Here is a 21244-nt window from a genome sequence, read left to right as displayed (position 1 = left end):
TTGAACGGGGGACCTTTGACTCGACAGTCGAGAGGTCTACCGCTAAACCAAATTGCTCCATATAAAAACCTAGATAAATCCTCACTCATAAATCAGTTTTGAAAATGTCGTGTGTGATGAACAAAATATTGAAATCCTTGCCTAGGATTCGAACGGGGGACCTTTGACTCCAACGTCGAGAGGTCTACCGCTAGACCAAATCGATCCACCTAAAAACCTAGATAAATCCTCACTCATTAATCAGCTTTGAAAATGTCATATGTAAACAAAAATTGACATCCTGGCCTAGGATTCGAACAGGGGACCTTTGACTCTACAGTCGAGAGGTCTACCGCTAAACCAAATTGCTCCATATAAAAACCTAGATAAATCCTCACTCATAAATCAGTTTTGAAAATGTCATGTGTGAAAAAAATATTGAAATCCTGGCCTAGGATTCGAACGGGGGGACCTTCGACTCCAAAGTCGAATGGTCTACCGCTAGACGAAATCGATCCACGGAAAAACCTCGATAAATCCTCACTCATGAATCAGTTTTGAAAATGTCATATGTAAACAAAATATTGACAACCTAGCCTAGGATTCGAACAGGGTACCTTTGACTCCGAAGTCGAGAGATCTACCGCTAGACCAAATCGATCCACGGAAAAACCTAGATAAATCCTCACTCATAAATCAGTTTTGAAAATGTCATATGTAAACAAAATATTGAAATCCTGGTCTAGGATTCGAACAGGAGACCTTTGACCTCCAAAGTTGAGAGGTCTACCGCTAGACCAAATCGATCCACATAAAAACCTTGAAAAAATCTCACTCATAAATCAGTTTTTAAAACGTCAAATGTTAACAAAATATTGACAACCTAGCCTAGGATTTGAACGGGGGACCTTTGACTCGACAGTCGAGAGGTCTACCGCTAAACCAAATTGCTCCATATAAAAACCTAGATAAATCCTCACTCATAAATCAGTTTTGAAAATGTCGTGTGTGATGAACAAAATATTGAAATCCTTGCCTAGGATTCGAACGGGGGACCTTTGACTCCAACGTCGAGAGGTCTACCGCTAGACCAAATCGATCCACCTAAAAACCTAGATAAATCCTCACTCATTAATCAGCTTTGAAAATGTCATATGTAAACAAAAATTGACATCCTGGCCTAGGATTCAAACAGGGTACCTTTGACTCCGAAGTCGAGAGATCTACCGCTAGACCAAATCGATCCACCGAAAAACCTAGATAAATCCTTATACTCATTAATCAGTTTTCAAAATGTCCAAATTAAACAAAATATTGAAAAATTGGCCTAGGATTCGAACGGGGGACCTTTGACTCCACAGTCGAGAGGTCTACCGCTAAACCAAATTGCTCCATATAAAAACCTAGATAAATCCTCACTCATAAATCAGTTTTGAAAATGTCATGTGTGAAAAAAATATTGAAATCCTTGCCTAGGATTCGAACGGGGGGACCTTCGACTCCAAAGTCGAATGGTCTACCGCTAGACGAAATCGATCCACGGAAAAACCTAGATAAATCCTCACTCATAAATCAGTTTTGAAAATGTCATATGTAAACAAAATATTGACAACCTAGCCTAGGATTCGAACAGGGTACCTTTGACTCCGAAGTCGAGAGATCTACCGCTAGACCAAATCGATCCACGGAAAAACCTAGATAAATCCTCACTCATAAATCAGTTTTGAAAATGTCATATGTAAACAAAATATTGACAACCTAGCCTAGGATTCGAACAGGGTACCTTTGACTCCGAAGTCGAGAGATCTACCGCTAGACCAAATCGATCCACGGAAAAACCTAGATAAATCCGCACTCATAATTCAGTTTTGAAAATCTCATAATTACACAAAATATTGAAAAATTGGCCTAGGATTCGAAGGGGGGACCTTTGACTCCAAAGTCGAGAGGTCTACCGCTAGACCATATCGATCCACATAAAAGCCTAGATAAATCCTCACTCATGATCAGTTTTGCAAATGTCATAATTAAACAAAATATTAAAAACCTGGCCTAGGATTCGAACAGGACACCTTTGACTCCGAAAATTGCTCAAATTAAGCTCAGGTTACTTCTGTACGAAAAAACATATGTGTTGTGAAGCTACTGGTTAAATCTAAGCGAGACCGGAGATGAGCAATTTTTAAACTTGCTCAGACTGAGCTCAGATTATTCCTGTACGAAGAAAAATGGTGTTGTGAAGCTCCTGGTTGCATCTTAGTGAGATCTGAGATTGAGCTGAGATTTATTTTTTACTAAGAAACACGTGTGTTCTGATGCTACTGGTTGAATCTAAGCGAGATCTGAGATGATTATTTTTTTAAATTGCTCAGATTGAGCAGAGGTTAATTCTGTACCAAGAAACACATGTGTTCTGAAGCTACTGGTTGAATTTAAGCGAGATCTGCGATGATAATTTTTATTAATTGCTCAGATATTGAGCTCATATTAATTATGTACTAAGAAACACATGTGTTCTGAAGCTACTGGTTGAATCTGAGCGAGATCTGAGATGAGAAATTTTTATAATTGCTCAGATTGAGCTGAGATTAATTCTTTACTAAGAAACACATGTGTTCTGAAGCTATGGTTGAATGTGAGCGAGATCTGAGATGAGAATTTTTTTATAATTGCTCAGATTTAGCTCATATGAATTCTGTACTAAGAAACACATGTGTTCTGAAGCTTCTGGTTGAATCTGAGCGAGATCTGAGATGAGAAATTTGTATAATTGCTCAGATTGAGCTGAGATTTATTCTTTACTAAGAAACACGTGTGTTCTGAAGCTATGGTTGAATGTGAGCGAGATCTGAGATGAGAATTTTTTATAATTGCTCAGATTGAGCTGAGATTTATTCTTTACTAAGAAACACGTGTGTTCTGAAGCTACTGGTTGAATCTGAGCGAGATCTGAGATGAGAAATTTTTATAATTGCTCAGATTGAGCTGAGATAATTCTTTACTAAGAAACACATGTGTTCTGAAGCTATGGTTGAATGTGAGCGAGATCTGACATGAGAAATTTTTATAATTGCTCAGATTGAGCTGAGATTTATTCTTTACTAAGAAACACGTGTGTTCTGAAGCTACTGGTTGAATTTAAGCGAGATCCGCGATGATAATTTTTATTAATTGCTCAGATATTGAGCTCATATTAATTATGTACTAAGAAACACATGTGTTCTGAAGCTACTGGTTGAATCTGAGCGAGATCTGAGATGAGAAATAATTATAATTGCTCAGATTGAGCTGAGATTAATTCTGTACTAAGAAACACATGCGTTCTGAAGCTCCTGGTTGCATCTAAGCGAGATCTGAGATGACAAATTTTGTATAATTGCTCAGATTGAGCTGAGATTAATTCTGTACTAAGAAACACATGTGTGCTGAAGCTACTGGTGGAATCTGAGCGTGAGATGATTATTTCTTTAAATTGCACAGATTGAGCTCAGATTATTCCTGTACGAAGAAAGAAAGGTGTTGTGAAGCTTCTGGTTGAATCTGAGCGAGATCTGAGATGAGAATTTTTTTTAAATTGCTCAGATTGAGCTGAGATTAATTCTGTACTAAGAAACATATGAGTTCTGAAGCTCCTGGTTGCATCTAAGCGAGATCTGAGATGAGAAATTTTTATAATTGCTCAGATTGAGCTGAGATTAAATCTTTACTAAGAAACACGTGTGTTCTGATGCTACTGGTTGAATCTAAGCGAGATCTGAGATGATTATTTTTTTAAATTGCTCAGAGTGAGCTGAGATTAATTCTGTACTAAGAAACACGTGTGTTCTGATGCTACTGGTTGAATCTAAGCGAGATCTGAGATAATTATTTTTTTAAATTGCTCAGATTGAGCTCATATTAATTCTGTACTAAGAAACACATGTGTTCTGAAGCTAATGGTTGAATTTGAGCGAGATCTGGATGAGAAAGTTTTGTAATTGCTCAGATATTGAGCTGAGATTAATTCTGTACTAAGAAACACATGTGTTCTGAAGCTACTGGTTGAATCTGAGCGAGATCTGAGCTGAGAAATTTTTATAATTGCTCAGATTGAGCTGAGATTAATTCTTTACGAAGAAACGCATGTGTTTTGAAGCTACGTGTTGAATCTGATAGTGATCTGAGATAATTATTATTTTAAATTGCACGAATTGAGCTCAGATTATATCTGTGCGAAGAACCATGGGTGTTGTGAAGCTACTACTGGTTGAATCTAAGTGAGATCTGAGATAAGCAATTTTAAAACTTGCTCAGACTGAGCTCAGAATAATTATGTACAAGGGAACATAGATGTTCTGAAGCTATTGGTTGAATCTGAGCGAGATGGATGAGAAAATGTGTAATTGCTCAGATTGAGCTGAGATTATTTCTTTACGAAGAAACACATGTGTTTTGAAGCTACTGGTTGAATCTGAGCGAGATCTGAGATGATCACTTTTTTAACCTGCTCTGATTGAGCTCATATTAATTATGTACAAGGAAATAAAGGTGTTTTGAAGTTACTGGTTGAATCTAGATGAGATCTGTGATGAGCCGTTTTTAAACTAGCTAAGATTCGGCTCAGATTAATTTTGCCATAAAAAACAAAGGTGTTCTGAAGCTACTGGTTGAATCTATGTGAGGATCTGTGATGAGCAATTTTTAAACTTGCTGAGATAGAGCTGACATTAATTCCGTACTAGGAAATCCATGCGAGATCTGAGATAGACATTTTTTTAAATTGCTCAAATTGATGTCAGATTAATTCTGTACCAGGAAACATATGTTTTTGGAAGCTACTGGTTGAATCTAAGCGAGATCTGTGATGAGCAATTTCAAAACTGCTCAGATTGAGCTCAGATTAATTCTTTACTAAGAAACACGTGTGTTCTGATGCTACTGGTTGAATCTAAGCGAGATCTGAGATGATTATTTTTTTAAATTGCTCAGAGTGAGCTGAGATTAATTCTGTACTAAGAAACACGTGTGTTCTGATGCTACTGGTTGAATCTAAGCAAGATCTGAGATAACTATTTTTTTAAATTGCTCAGATTGAGCTCATATTAATTCTGTACTAAGAAACACATGTGTTCTGAAGCTAATGGTTGAATTTGAGCGAGATCTGGATGAGAAAGTTTTGTAATTGCTCAGATATTGAGCTGAGATTAATTCTGTACTAAGAAACACATGTGTTCTGAAGCTACTGGTTGAATCTGAGCGAGATCTGAGCTGAGAAATTTTTATAATTGCTCAGATTGAGCTGAGATTAATTCTTTACTAAGAAACACATGTGTTCTGAAGCTACTGGTTGAATCTGAGCGAGATCTGAGCTGAGAAATTTTTATAATTGCTCAGATTGAGCTGAGATTAATTCTTTACTAAGAAACACATGTGTTCTGAAGCTACTGGTTGAATCTAAGCGAAATGTGAGATGGAGCTCAGATTAGTTCTGTACAAGGGATAAATCTCAGTCATAATTCAGTTTTTAAAATGTCAACAAAATATTGACAACCTGGCCTAGGTTTCGAAGTCAGGAGAGATCTACGACTAGACCAAATCGATCCACATAAAAACATTGAAAAAATCTCACTCATAAATCAGCTTTGAAAATGTCATATGTAAACAAAATATTGACAAACCTAGCATAGAATTCGAACAGGGGACCTTTGACTCCAACGTCGAGAGGTCTACCGCTAGACCAAATCGATCCACCTAATAACCTAGATAAATCCTCACTCATTAATCAGCTTTGAAAATGTCATATGTAAACAAAAATTGACATCCTGGCCTAGGATTCGAACAGGGGACCTTTGACTCCGAAGTCGAGAGATCTACCGCTAGACCAAATCGATCCACCGAAAAACCTAGATAAATCCTTATACTCATTAATCAGTTTTGAAAATGTCAAAATTAAACAAAATATTGAAAAATTGGCCTAGGATTCGAACGGGGGACCTTTGACTCCACAGTCGAGAGGTCTACCACTAAACCAAATTGCTCCATATAAAAACCTAGATAAATCCTCACTCATAAATCAGTTTTGAAAATGTCATGTGTGAAAAAAATATTGAAATCCTGGCCTAGGATTCGAACGGGGGGACCTTCGACTCCAAAGTCGAATGGTCTACCGCTAGACGAAATCGATCCACGGAAAAACCTAGATAAATCCTCACTCTTAAATCAGTTTTGAAAATGTCATATGTAAACAAAATATTGACAACCTAGCCTAGGATTCGAACAGGGTACCTTTGACTCCGAAGTCGAGAGATCTACCGCTAGACGAAATCGATCCACGGAAAAACCTAGATAAATCCTCACTCATAAATCAATTTTGAAAATGTCATATGTAAACAAAATATTGACAACCTAGCCTAGGATTCGAACAGGGTACCTTTGACTCGACAGTCGAGAGGTCTACCGCTAAACCAAATTGCTCCATATAAAAACCTAGATAAATCCTCACTCATAAATCAGTTTTGAAAATGTCGTGTGTGATGAACAAAATATTGAAATCCTGGCCTAGGATTCGAACGGGGAAAGTCAAGAATTCTACCGCTAGACCAAATCGATCCACATGAAAACCTTGAAAAAATCTCACTCATGAATCAGTTTTTAAAATGCCATAATTAAACAAAATATTAAAAACCTGGCCTAGGATTCGAACGGGGGACATTTGACTCCAAAGTCGAGAGGTCTAGCGCTAGACTAAATCGATCCACGGAAAAACCTAGATAAATCCTCACTCATAAATAAGTTTTGAAAATGTCATATGTAAACAAAATATTGACAACCTAGCCTAGGATTCGAACAGGGTACCTTTGACTCCGAAGTCGAGAGATCTACCGCTAGACCAAATCGATCTACGGTAAAACCTAGAAAAATCCTCACTCATAAATCAGTTTTGAAAATGTCATATGTAAACAAAATATTGAAATCCTGGCCTAGGATTCGAACGGGGGACTTTTGACTCCGAAGTCGAGAGATCTACCGCTAGACCAAATCGAGCTACGGAAAAACCTAGAAAAATCCTCACTCATAAATCAGTTTTGAAAATGTCATAATTAAACAAAATATTGAAAACCTTGCCTAGGATTCGAACGGGGAACCTTTGAGTCCGAAGTCGCGAGTTCTACCGCTAGACCAAATCGATCCACGGAAAATCTAGATAAATCCTCACTCATAAATCAGTTTTGAAAATGTCATATGTAAACAAAATATTGACATCCTGGCCTAGGATTCGAACGGGGGACCTTTGGCTAGACCAAATCGATCCACGGAAAAATCTAGAAAAATTCTCACTGATGAGTATCCCCTATCAATTTTGAAAATGTCAAATGTAAACAAAACATTGACAACCTAGCCTTGGATTCGAACAGGTGACCTTTGAGTCCGAAGTCGAGAGATCTACCGCTAGAACAAATCGATCCATAGAAAAACCTTGAGAAAATCTCACTCATAAATCAGTTTTGAAAATGTCATATGTAAACAAAATATTGAAATCCTGGTCTAGGATTCGAACTGGGACCTTTGACCTCCAAAGTCGAGAGGTCTACCGCTAGACCAAATCGATCCACATAAAAACCTTAAAAAAATCTCACTCATGAATCAGTTTTTAAAACGTCAAATGTTAACAAAATATTGACAACCTAGCCTAAGATTCGAATGGGGGACCTTTGACTCCACTGTCGGGAGGTCTACCGCTAAACCAAATTGCTCCATATAAAAACCTAGATAAATCCTCACTCATATATCAGTTTTGAAAATGTCGTGTGTGATGAACAAAATATTGAAATCCTGGCCTAGGATTCGAACGGGGAAAGTCAAGAATTCTACCGCTAGACCAAATCGATCCACATGAAAACCTTGAAAAAATCTCACTCATAATTCAGTTTTTAAAATGCCATAATTAAACAAAATATTAAAAACGTGGCCTAGGATTCGAACGGGGGACATTTGACTCAAAGTCGAGAGGTCTAGCGCTAGACTAAATCGATCCAAGGAAAAACCTAGATAAATCCTCACTCATAAATAAGTTTTGAAAATGTCATATGTAAACAAAATATTGACAACCTAGCCTAGGATTCGAACAGGGTACCTTTGACTCCGAAGTCGAGAGATCTACCGCTAGACCAAATCGATCTACGGTAAAACCTAGAAAAATCCTCAATCATAAATCAGTTTTGAAAATGTCATATGTAAACAAAATATTGAAATCCTAGCCTAGGATTCGAACGGGGACTTTTGACTCCAAGGTCGAGAGATCTACCGCTAGACCAAATCGAGCTACGGAAAAACCTAGAAAAATCCTCACTCATAAATCAGTTTTGAAAATGTCATAATTAAACAAAATATTGAAAACCTTGCCTAGGATTCGAACGGGGAACCTTTGAGTCCGAAGTCGCGAGTTCTACCGCTAGACCAAATCGATCCACGGAAAATCTAGAAAAATCCTCACTCATAAATCAGTTTTGAAAATGTCATATGTAAACAAAATATTGACATCCTGGCCTAGGATTCGAACGGGGGACTTTGGCTAGACCAAATCGATCCACGGAAAAATCTAGAAAAATTCTCACTGATGAGTATCCCCTATCAATTTTGAAAATGTCAAATGTAAACAAAACATTGACAACCTAGCCTTGGATTCGAACAGGTGACCTTTGAGTCCGAAGTCAAGAGATCTACCGCTAGAACAAATCGATCTATAGAAAAACCTTGAGAAAATCTCACTCATAAATCAGTTTTGAAAATGTCATACGTAAACAAAATATTGACAACCTAGCCTAGGACCTTTGACTGCGAAGTCGAGAGATCTACCGCTATAGAACAAATCGATTCGCGGAAAAACCTAGAAAAAATCTCACTGTTGAATATCTGCATTCTCTATCAATTTTGAAAATGTCAAATGTAAACAAAATATTGACAACCTAGCCTATAACTCGAACGGTTGACCTTTGACTCCGAAGTCGAGAGATCTACCGCTAGACCAAATCGATCCACAGAAAAACCGTGAAAAAAATCAGTTTTGAAAATGTCAAATGTAAACTTGAAAATGTCAAATGTAAACAAAATATACAAATCCTTGCCTAGGATTCGAATTGCGGACCTATGACTCCTAAGTCGAGAGATCTACCGCTAGACCAAATCGATTCACAGAAAAACCTTGAAAAAAAAATCAGTTTTGAAAATTTCAAATGTAAACAAAATACTGACATCTCTGCCAAGGATTCGAACGGGGACCTTTGACTCCGAAGTCGAGAGATCTACCGCAACACCAAATCGATAGACAGAAAAACCTAGGGAAAATATCACTCACAAATATCTGCAGCCCCTATCAATTTTGAAAAATAATGTCAAATGTAAACAAAATATCGCGCGTAGAGCACCGCTGCAACTCGACTATCTCACCGTGTGGGACCATAAACGACTTGACCACAAGTCTAGTGTGGGACCATAGAGTTTGGACCATGGTGGGACCACATTGGGTGGGACATGTCTACTTTGCGGAACTGTCGCGCATAAACGGCTTGAAATACGTATACCTTTCGCTGGACATGTATCGGGTATGGCGTGTCAAACGTTGCAATATTCGATAATGTACAATATGTGCGATGTTTCTCATATATAATGCGATAATTGTCACATGTGCTATATTCATTTGATGTATGCAATAAATGTAATATATATGCAATAAATTGTAATATATGTGCGATAATTTGCAATATATGTGCGATAATTTGCAATATATATGCGATAATTGTTAATATTATTTTTTATGTTTGATAATTTTGTAGTATATTATATGCGATCATCATCATTTGTATGCGATGTTTTGTGACGATATACATATATGCGATAATTTAATATACATGTGCGATGTTCGTTCTGTGCGAAATAGGAATTGTGGGATATGGTATGGCTTCCTGTACACTTGATTCCCGTATCCGTAATGTTTTGGATCGGGCCAGACTATACTGTGGACGGTACAGTATGGTTCCTATGGTTCAATGAGGCCGTGTCCGAAACGGCGACTTCGGCTACAGCTACGGCTAGATCGCGCGCGTCTGCCTATTCTTCAACACTGGTAGACGCGCTGATCTAGACGTAGCTGTATGTAGCCGAAGTCGTCGTTTCGGACACGGCCTGAGATGGGCGTAGGGTTTATGGGTTTAACTGATGGTCAGGGTACGAGACTCGAGCTGCGTATTTCCTAAAATACCCAGCCGCGTATTATTGGAAAAATAGAATACATACAGTACAGGGTGGTGACAAAAGTTGCGTTTTGCTCATGAAGATCTGTTTTATTCGAATGAATTCTGAAATACATGCATAACTTAGAAATTGTTAATTGATAATGTGTCAATTTCATAGCTTTACATAATTGAAAATATCAGACAGACCAGTAGCAGTAGGCTATCTTTGGGCGAAATGTTATCCCAAGATTTTCTAGTTTGCAAATTACAGTGCCAAAATTCCGCCTGCAATTAATATCCAACGGTCTTTTGAAGACACCTCCGTTTGCAACGCTTAGCCTCCAGAGTTGTATCCAGCTAATGGCCGTAAGTTCACTGTCTTACGATAAGAGCCTACATGTCCAAGAAAGAGATTGTTTTCTCTTAACCACCAAGTAGAAATGTGGAATTTACAATTTGCTCAGTGCTTCGTTTTTTTTTAACTCTGTATTTATAATTGAATCTGAGGTTGATGGTTTAAGCAAACTGATTCAACGTAATATTTTGTGGCAGAAGTTAAGATTATATGTACATGTATACTGGCATAGTTTTGGTTATTATTTCATATGCTTTTTACCCGGTCTCTACGGCCATCTAATAGATTGCCGCAGAGCCCGGGCAACAGTCTGCGAGACAACCCGATGTAGAGAACCGGGTGCGTGTTAAGAGAGAGCATTTAGAGTGGCAACCCATGTTGACCGGGCAGTCTGGAAAACCTTTTCTTGGCCCCTTATACGGAAGGGTACCCGAAACGAGATTTTTCAATGAGAGAAAATGAGAGGAAAGTTAATATAACTGGCGGAACATTGATATAATTGTATCTACATTGAATTGCGCATTTCACTTTGTGTTAAACGTTGAAAGAGTTGAGTGAACAAACACTCAAGCAAAGGAAAAATTAATTTGAATATTAATTCAACGTAATTTTAACAGCTGACTTGAGGTTTGGATTGAAGTCAAAACGATACCAAAAAGTAATAAAGTGTATGGACAAATAGTATTTCATGCAAGCCAGTGTTTAAATTGTAGAACAGTTAAAGTTTGTAAATTACCGAGCTATATCTGAAACACTCATGATTGATTATCTTTAATTGTTGTCAATAAAATTTAAAAGTTGTTGTGCTGTAAAAATTCAACTGTGTCTTGTTTGCAAAATCATTTTTCATATTTTTGGAATCTTAGTCACCACATTGATAGTTATGTCAGGCGCGAGCAAAAGGTGGTGACACCCTTCGTTAAGACAAACATTTTCTTTTTATTGCAGAATCAATAATAGTTGACCAATTTAGCCAGCTCAAAATTTGATACGTCCAGTCTATCTTCCTTCAAGATTCTGGAATAAGAAAGCAACTTTTTGTCTTACTGAAGGGTACAAATTCTTTTCAAATTTTGTTTAAGTCCACCGCCTATGTAATTCGGCGGAATGTACATTGACAATGGCGTCAGAATAACTGTGGTTAATTAACCACTAATTAACCAGCATATCAAGGAGCCGACTCATCGTCTCGGTCATTGCCTAGACCTTGTCATAACTCGTGAAATCTCCCCACCAATTGTCTCAAACTTTGTTATTCTACCTGGATTATCAGACCATTATGCAGTCATGTGTAACTTGAGTCTGTGCAAGCCCAAAGTCCCAACCGTTACTATAAAGAGCCGACAATGGAAACATGTGAATCCTACTGAAGTGTTCCGTGACATAGGCTCCCATTTAGCAAATCTAGAAGTTGATCACGACTGCTTGGATTCATATGTCAGCCAATATGAGAGTCAGTCAGTGACATCTTGGATAAATACGCACCTTGGAAAACGAGATCAGTCAAGGTCCGAACTGAAGTCTCCTGGTTCAATGATGATATTCGTACAGCGAGAAAGATCTGTCGTCAACTGGAGCTGAAGTGGCGGAAAAATGGCAAATTGGCAATTCAACGACAAGAATATCGCAACCAATGTAAAGTAGTTAGGAATTTGATCAGCCAGGCAAAGATCATCCATTATTCATCTCAAGTACAAGAGTCCTCAGGAGATCAAAAGAAGCTTTTCAAGATAATTGGTAAGTTGTTGCTCAAACCCAAAACCCCTGTCCTTCCATCCACTTACAATGACCAGGACTTAGCAAATGAGTTCCAGAGATTCTTTGTCACCAAGATTTCAGACATCCGCTCATCATTTTCATCAGTCCCTTACAACGTGCCGCAGACATTGCCACAACTTCAACCAGAGTGTAGACTATCTGTGTTTGAGCCTGCGACTGTTGCTGAGATTCAAAGGGTTATTATGAAATCTCCTTCAAAATCCTGTGAGCTGGATCCAGTGTCAACATCCATGATAAAGCAAAACATCGATATTTTTGTACCATACATCACTAAGCTTGTAAACGAATCCCGCAGTTCCGGTTGTTTCCCCGATACCCTCAAAATTTCCTACATCAGGCCGCTCATCAAGAAACAAAACCTGGACAAGGAGATATTCAAAAACTACAGACCGGTTGCAAACTTAAAATACCTTGGAAAAGTCATCGAACGAGTAGTGTCATCACGTATTTCTGATCACATTCATACTTTCAACCTGTCAGACGTGTTCCAGTCAGCATACAAACAAGCCTTTCCATGGGACCGAGGCTGCACTAGTCCGTGTGAGCAACGATATTCTCTCTGCAATGGACAATGGTAACCTTACAGCACTAGTCCTGCTAGACTTGAAGTGCTGCTTTTGACACTGTCGATCACAACATCCTTCTCTCTCGGCTCCAGAATCACCTTGGCATAGAGGACACCGCGATATCCGACCCTGTTGTTTTGAACTACTCTGTGCCACAGGGGTCAGTACTCAGCCCGCAGTGGTTTACGCTATACACTTTACCGATTCGTGACATCATCCTGAAATTTAATCTGAATTACCATGTGTACGCAGACGACACTCAGCTATACATCACGTTTAAATCTTCTCAAGAAAACGCCAATGCATCTATTGCAAGACTTAAGAAATGCATCCAAGAGATTCGACGTTGGACACAACAAAACTTCCTGAAGTTAAATGACGATAAGAGCAGAGTTCCTTCTATTTGGGTCATGTCAACAGTTAACTAAGGTTTCAGTGCCATACATCTCCATCGGTGATGCTCGGATAGCTCCCTCGCTGAAAGCTCGGAACCTAGGGGTTATTTTTGATTCATCAATGACACTTCAGCCACACATCAACAACATTGTTCGTTTATCATCATATCACATCAGGAATATAGGTAAGATTCGCAAGTACTTGGACAAAAGCGCCACTGAAAAGGTCATTCACGCATTTGTTACTTCTCGTCTTGACAACGGCAATGCTCTTCTCTACAGTCTTCCTAACAACCAGATTTCCAGACTTCAACGGCTCCAAAATACTGCTGCCCGCATTGTGACACTGTCTAGAAAATCCTGTTCTATCACCCCCATTCTGAAACAACTACACTGGCTCCCTATCTCTCAACGAATCATCTTCAAGCTGATGCTCATTGTCCACAAAGCTCTTAATGGCAAGGCTCCCCACTATATTTCTGAACTGCTTCAAGTTTACACTCCATCAAGGAATCTTCGATCAAGTTCTATGCTTCTCCTCATTGAACCCAAGTCTCGACACTCATGGGGTGACAGGTCTTTTTCTTCAGCCGCTCCACGCATCTGGAACTCTCTACCACTTTCTTCGATCTTGTCTTTGTACTGCAAAATTCAAGTCTCTTCTCAAAACTTATCTTATGTCACAGGTTTTCAATGACTAATTTTGTTGTGTCTGTTTTTCTTTGTGTTGTGTTTTGTTTTTGTTTTGTTTTTGTTTTGTTTTACTGCGCCTTGAACACCCAGCCGGGTGGATATGTGCGCATTACAAGTCTTATTATTATTATTTATTAATTAGTGAACCAAATTTAGCCAGCTCCAAAATTTGTTACGCCCACTAAATTAGTCTTGAAAGTTCTGTATTACAAATTAAACGAAAGGTATTAATTCTTATGGTTTTGTATTTAAACAGTGATGATTTTTTGACATATTAAAAAATGCAAAAAAAAAAAAATTTTGGGCCTTTTTGTTTGCGGGGCATTTTTTTTACGTTTTGTTAATGTTTTTCACTTTTTATAAATTATTTTTCAATCATGTAAAGCTATGAAATTGACATATTATCAATAAACAATTTCTAAATTATGCTAATATTGCAGAATTCGTTCGAATAAAACAGATCTTCACCTTCAGATTGGAGCAAAATGCCAAATTTTGTCACCTCCCTGTACTGTATGTGTTCTATTATCCGAATGCGCGGCTGGCTATTTCGGAAATACGCTGCTCGAATCTCGCACACTTATTGACGTTCACGTTCACGTTTAGTGCTCCCGTAACGCGCAGCCTATTGACCAGAAAACTTACAGGACAAATTCAGATGAGAATAAACTAAAAAGAGGCCTACGCTCTTACCGCCCCCCGAAAAGATCCCCAAAAACAGCGGTGGTAAAAAAAACAGTAGATAGATTAGATTTTTGGCACACAGCATGTTCCGAAAACTCGCTTTTTTAGTGATGTAACAACGCTATGTATCGTGGGACGTGACGCTCCATAAATCGCCATGAATAAGTAAAGGGCCCAAGATAGACCGGGTAAACTTTCAAAAAAAAAAATCAACCCTGAAGGCAAATTGTGTTAATTTATGGCATACAAGGGGTATTGAGGGGTTCTGAGCTCGAATTTGCTGTATATATGCCAAGCTCAAAAATGTCCCATAATGCTTCAAAATCCCAAATCCAATACGGCCGCCACAGTGCCTGCATGCTTTATGCGTGAACGGCGGGTATCGTAAACGGACAGCACACACGCACTGCTGCACTGCCTTGTAACACCGCTTTCACAGTTCGACTCGGCCGCGGCTCGGCAGTTCGTCGATCTACGTGGTAGGCTGGTGCGATGCGGCAGACAAACAACAGTGAGTACCGAGCAGAAAATGTCATTTTTTGACGATGTTTTTTAATTTCACTCAACAAAAAGGAAATGCAAGCATTGAAAGTTTTGGTAGTGTAGTACAAATGAAACTTTAGTTATTGCTGGCTAACGGTCGTAAAACTTTCACCTATCAACGCTGATTTGAAAAACGTATAGCGTTAAGGAGGCCCAAAATATTAGACCCCTATAAGGCTCACGGGGGAGCCTTATAGTTCCTAGAAGTATGCATAAGGTACGTCGTCTAACCCAAAACGAGGTGGGCGCAGCCACTGCAAGTAGTGGCGGACGTGCGCAATAGCTTCTTTTTGGGTTAGAATGATGACGCCATGCATAAATATTAAGAGAGGCGTATAACACCCTCACCCACATTACATTTCGAAATATTTGTGTAAAGGATTTTCATCATCGAGCGGGGTGCCGCGCGAAGCGCGGCATCTCGCTAGTTCTAATAACGCACGACACTTGCATATTTATTTCGGATACTTATTGTGTGTGGCATGCAATGCAATGACGAGTCGATCCTCCATGCATAATGCAGCATGCACCCAAAACAAACCACCATTGAAAGTGCAATCTCTACTGCTGCCCCGCCATCTAGCCAGGGATGCTGATCCAGTAGAAGTAGATGATACTTTCCAAAACCTATTTTAAAATAATTGGTTGAAAAGGAATAGTCAGAATGATGAAAAAGAAAAGGAATATTCGACGGAGAGAAGAAACTAGCGATGGAGAAGCCGAAAGGAGCGACCAAATACCTTTCTTGGAGGAAGATTATCACACACAAGTAAAGCATGTTCAAAAGACACTTCAAAAAACTGCAGATAAAAAAAGCAAGAAAAAGGAAAAGAGCGGGACAGATGGTGATGTTGATGCAGTTAGCACCGGTACGAGTTTGCTCAGCTTTGACCATGACGAAGTTGAAGGTACGGTTAGAGGCCGGAGGAGGGGTTCCTAGTTTTGTTAAAAATGTATAGCACTGGTGTATCGTAGACGTAGGAGGTCCTATTTTCGAGGTGTCCCTAAAATCGTGGCAAATCTTTTATCCTGGTGTCATGTGTTTTCAGTAGGATAACAGGAAAATTGTTCACAATCGAAAACTAAATATTTTTTTTCCTAATCATCTATCCAATTTTTCAACAATAACACTTTCACTTCATGGTGTGTTGAAATTTTTAAAGTTTTGGTTTTACGTTGCGAGAGACAGTCCGCCATTAACAGTGCTTATGCATGCACGACATTGGAGCAACGTCATATGTTTTCAAACCTTTCATTGGTTGGTATATTATTGAATATTCAGAAGCTAGTATGGTGTGCAAAATATATCAAAAATATTATTCAATTACTACTTAACAAATTTAATTACATTTTTGTCCTAAGGCATTATGGTTACTACAGTCGACTCCCGTTATAACGAGGTCCGCCGGACTGGCCCATTTTCCTCGTATTATCCGAATCTCGTCTTAACCGGAGCGCGCTAAATATAGATACATACGTCTTCATTGTGCATGCACACAACACGTGTACATGTACATGTACGTGCATATACACTTGTGTTAGCCTGCGCGGAGCTGTTTGCTTATCAGAACAGCCATTACGAGCATCTTGTACACAAGAATATCATTGCTAAATGTCTTATATTGAGTGATTAATCAGGGAAATGTAATATTTGGTACAATTTATGATAACAATATACCAAAGAGATGTCAACTTGCCGTCCAGAGCGAGTGGATTCTGCCCCGTAGCGCATGGTATGAACATGATGCATGCACTGAACGTTCATTTTCGTTGGTGATCGACATGGAGTATCATGATAACAGCATGTCAAGCGTGGGACACCAGCGAGATGTTTCTGGAGTTAATTTGCACATGGACTGAAGGAAGCTATTTGTGTACATGTATCTGTGTCTTTTAAAATAATTTTATTTTTGATTATCAGTTACTTTGCCGTTTCCTTTTTTAATAATATTGTATTGTTTAGTTTTTCAATTTCTCCTTTTAATTCTTATTTCAGTATTTAATTCATTAAATATTTGTGTATCTGTGTCTTTTAAAATAACTTTATTTTTGATTATCTTTGCGTATCTGTGTCTTTTAAATCATCTCTGTCTTTTCATTTGATTGAATTAATTATTCCGGAAGGGCAACCTTTGTTTTTCTCTCCTTTTAAAAATTAAATAATGGGGAAGGGCAACCTTTGTTTTCTCTTGGGGAAGGGCAACTTTGTTCTCTTTTTTTCTTTTCTTTTTGGAAACGGGGAACCTTTATTCATTTAATCAGGACACGACATTGCATGAAATAAATCTCTTTTGTGTTGTGGTGGCTCTGAAAAGAGCCGGTTTGGTTAAATTTTTCTCCTCTACATCTGGAAGAAATCGGTGATCTTGCGCTGCGATTTGACTTTATCCATCTTCTGTGCGAGGAAGGCACTCAGCACAGCCTGGGCAGCAAAGACTTCGCTGCTGGTGTCTTTCAGGCTGTACAGGAGGTCTTGCAGTTTGGGCATGGTGTCATGTGCCTCTCGAAGGGACATTGTTGGCTGTTGGTCACCATCATCTTCCTCCTCTATCTCCATCTCCTCTTCCTCTTCTTCTCCATTCATCTCCACTGCTACTTGCTCCGCGATTTCAGCATCCGTCGGCTCATCCGTACACCGTACACCTGTGTCTGCGTTGAGATAATCGTTAAAAGAGACGGCGGGGAGATCGAGATGCCTGGCCATACGTTCCCAGATGTTGTCAGGTTGCGCCTCATCTTCACCCGTCTCCTCGTCTCCGTCTCCGTTCTCTCCATCATCGTCAGTCTCTCCACCATCTTCGACAAACCCTGCTTTTGCAAAGCACTTCCCAATTGACACCGGTTTCACGTTTTTCCATGCTTCAAAAAGCATTGAAATTGCCTGCTTAACGTCAATAGGTTTGGGAGTTTCACCTGAGTCATAGCTGTGAAGGAGACTTTTCACTAAATGCTTCCGATAGTGAACTTTCATGTTCATGATGACACCTTGGTCCATGGGTTGAAGATGGGAAGTCGTGTTTGGAGGTAGGAATTGCAGAGTGATGGCCTGAAGGTTTTGAACTTTTGGATGAGCCGCGCAGTTGTCCACGAACAGAAGAACCTTGCGACTTTGGCGGGAAAACTTTCGATCCAAACGCCGGACCCATTCGGTGAAAAGATCTGAGACCATCCATGCCTTTCGGTTGGCCCGATATGTCACCGGAAGAGATTGAACATTCTTGAAGCAGCGTGGGTTCTTGAACTTCCCGATGACAAGTGGCTTGAGCTTCTCGGAACCATCCATGTTGGAACACAGCATCACCGTCATCCGCTCCTTACTCTGCTTGCCACCATGACACTGTTCACCTTTAAATGACAAAGTCTTGTCTGGAGTGAGGCGGTAAAAAAGACCAGTCTCGTCAGCGTTGAAAATATCCTTGGCTTCGTAGCCACGGATGATGCCGGGAAGGGTTTCTTTCAGCCAGGTCGTGGGAGATGTCGGGTCAACGCTGGCACTTTCCCCGCAGATCTGCTTGTGTAGAATGCCGTGCCGCTCTTTAAATCGGGAAAGCCAACCCGAGCTTGCTTGGAAGTTCCCGTGCCCCAACATCTCGGACAGCCGCTCTGCTTTTTCGCGAAGGAGAGGTCCGTTGACGGGAAGATTTTTGGCGCGCATCCCTTGAAACCACCGTAGGAGTGCCTCCTCAACATCTTCCAGCAAAGCAGTGCGGCATCTTTTTCTTGACGGTTGAAACTTCGACGACTCAAATCTTGACTTGATGTCATCTCGGTTCTTCAAAATGGTTGACAGTGTACTTGAGACGATGGCGTACTGGCGACCGACCTCTGCTTTCTTTGCCCCCGCATCCACAGCCCGGATGATCTCCATCTTGGTATCGAGGGTAAGACACTTACGCTTGGTTTTGATGCTAGCCATTTTCTTTTACGAATGTGGCAGTTACAGTTACGATGAACGTATGAGAGATGGTCCCAAAATGTACCCCTTTTTATAATCATTTGATGCGGTAAATTTTTTGAAGTGCAACTCACTCAGGAGGGGGTTTTAGAAAATCTTTTGTTTGGGCTATTTTTAATTGAAAAAAGGGGCTCTACTAAAAAAAGAACTCGAACAGCGGTGACGTTTTTGAAGTTTTGCATGGATGATACGAGCAAGGATTAATCATTAGAACCCCTACATACTGCCGAGTGCGTTCGCCGACATGAATTTATTAAGTAAGCGGCATGTTTTTGAAATTGAGAAGGATTGTCAGTGACTAAACCGTTGGTGGTTTTGAGCCACGCGCGTGATTTAAGCCCTCTATTGTCTGCTTGGGTAAACCAGTCCGTTGAATAGACTGGTGGCACTCTACGAGCACCATGCAATTATCACCTCTATTGTATTGATCATGGGGTTTAAGGGCTTCATGTCATTTCTCTTACGAAGGTAAGCTTTTTTTACACACTTATTCCAGGCCCTCGCTACAAACGTCTGAAAACAATACATTTTGTCTCCAAGGGACCGCAAAATTACCTCGTTATAACCGTGTTCTCGCTACTTCCGTGCTCGTATAATCCATATTTTAATGCATTGAAACACGCACCGGGCAGTTCGGGACCGGCAAAAAACCTCGTAATAACCGGAACCTCGTTACATGCGAGCTCGTAATAACGGGAGTCGACTGTATATTAGAATCCAGGATATATCATAAGGTATGAAAGTAAAACACCCCATCCCCCCTTGATGCACTCACAGTCACACTTCATAACAATCCGTTTTCCCCCATTACAGACCAGTAATGTTTGGTTTCAGGAGATAAGAAACCAATCTATGATATTTTCTCTTTATTGTAGACTTAATATTTATTACGCTTTATCGGAATTTATTACAGTATGCAGTAAATAAAATAATTTTTGTTGTTGTTATTGTCACTTAAAATATTTTAATATTTTCCCTCATTTGCACACCATAGAATCCCAAATAGTAACCACCTCACGTGATCCATCTAGCATTCGAGTGACTTAAGCAGAATGAAACTCAATCTAGCAAATAGTAATTTTGTTTTGAACTTTCGAGGTTGTATGATGTTTCTTTGACCTATTTGAATGTTGGCATAATAATGCACTAGTGATTAGTACCGAAAATCAATCATTTTATAAATGTTTGAGCATAACCAACGATAGGAAACTTTCTTCTCAGCATGATTAAGCCTGATGAAAATACTGACCATGAGTAAACTGCATAGCTTCTGTCACCGGTGCAGCTTGCACAATTTCGCGGTAAACGGGACTCAAAGTTGGGGACCGAAAACATATGAGGGGCGATAACGTATGACGCTACGATACCTCTCTGTGCGCGATGTAATCAGTCCCTCGATGTGGTATTATTTTCCAAGCAAAGAGTCTCCTCTCCCTTGACCAAAACTTAGGCTCCACTGGTTATTTGCACTTGTAAATGCAAAAATTTTGGTATTTCAGGCATTTCTACAACTTACAAGGTACAAAAATATGTCATAATGTTGAGGCCATATAAAAATATTTGCCCACCGAATTTTTTTTAATCAAACACTATTTCAATTCACAATTCATGATGATCAAATCATGTGACTGAATATTTTGCTGAGCATTCTGGAAAAAAAAATACAGAGGCTTAAAGAAGCCATCCCCCCTTATATCATTTTCTAATATTTTTGGAGATTTATATTTTTTAACCCTCATATCAATATTATTGTTAATATTAAAATTTAAACATTGATGCTTGTTGATTCAATTATCACTGTTTATTTTACGCTTTTATTATAAATATTAAGATTTTTTTTTTAAATAAATAAAAATCAGATTTGAAAGCCAGTAATTATTCACACTTTTTATTATTTGTATTATTTTTTTAAATTTTTTGCAAGTTACCATGGTCATTTTTAAAGTTTTTCAAATAAAATGAAGACAACTGCTGGCTATAGAGTCATACACAGAGTCTCAAAGAACACTTGTAGTCACTGCAAATGTTTCTTCCATGTGTGGCTTCACCGGGAAACCATATTTTCTCGTTTGCCGTGAAAATAG

At 39.1% G+C, this 21244-nt stretch overlaps 1 protein-coding gene across 1 annotated transcript in view; it reads left to right on the top strand.

Moving 5' to 3' along the window:
• The first annotated feature begins 15680 nt into the window (after positions 1-15680).
• Positions 15681-21244, top strand: part of LOC117297006 (PAX3- and PAX7-binding protein 1-like) — a 47658-nt gene continuing 42094 nt past the window's right edge. Inside the window, exon 1 of the mRNA XM_033780123.1 lies at positions 15681-16113. Coding sequence (XP_033636014.1) covers positions 15870-16113 — 244 coding nt within the window. The 5' untranslated portion in view covers positions 15681-15869. The remainder of the gene's footprint in view (positions 16114-21244) is intronic.

The sequence above is a fragment of the Asterias rubens genome, chromosome 11 (assembly GCF_902459465.1).
Source record: "Asterias rubens chromosome 11, eAstRub1.3, whole genome shotgun sequence".
NCBI lineage: Eukaryota > Metazoa > Echinodermata > Asteroidea > Forcipulatida > Asteriidae > Asterias > Asterias rubens.
The sequence above is the reverse complement of the archived record's forward strand: the minus strand, read 5'-3'. Positions and strand labels throughout refer to the sequence as shown.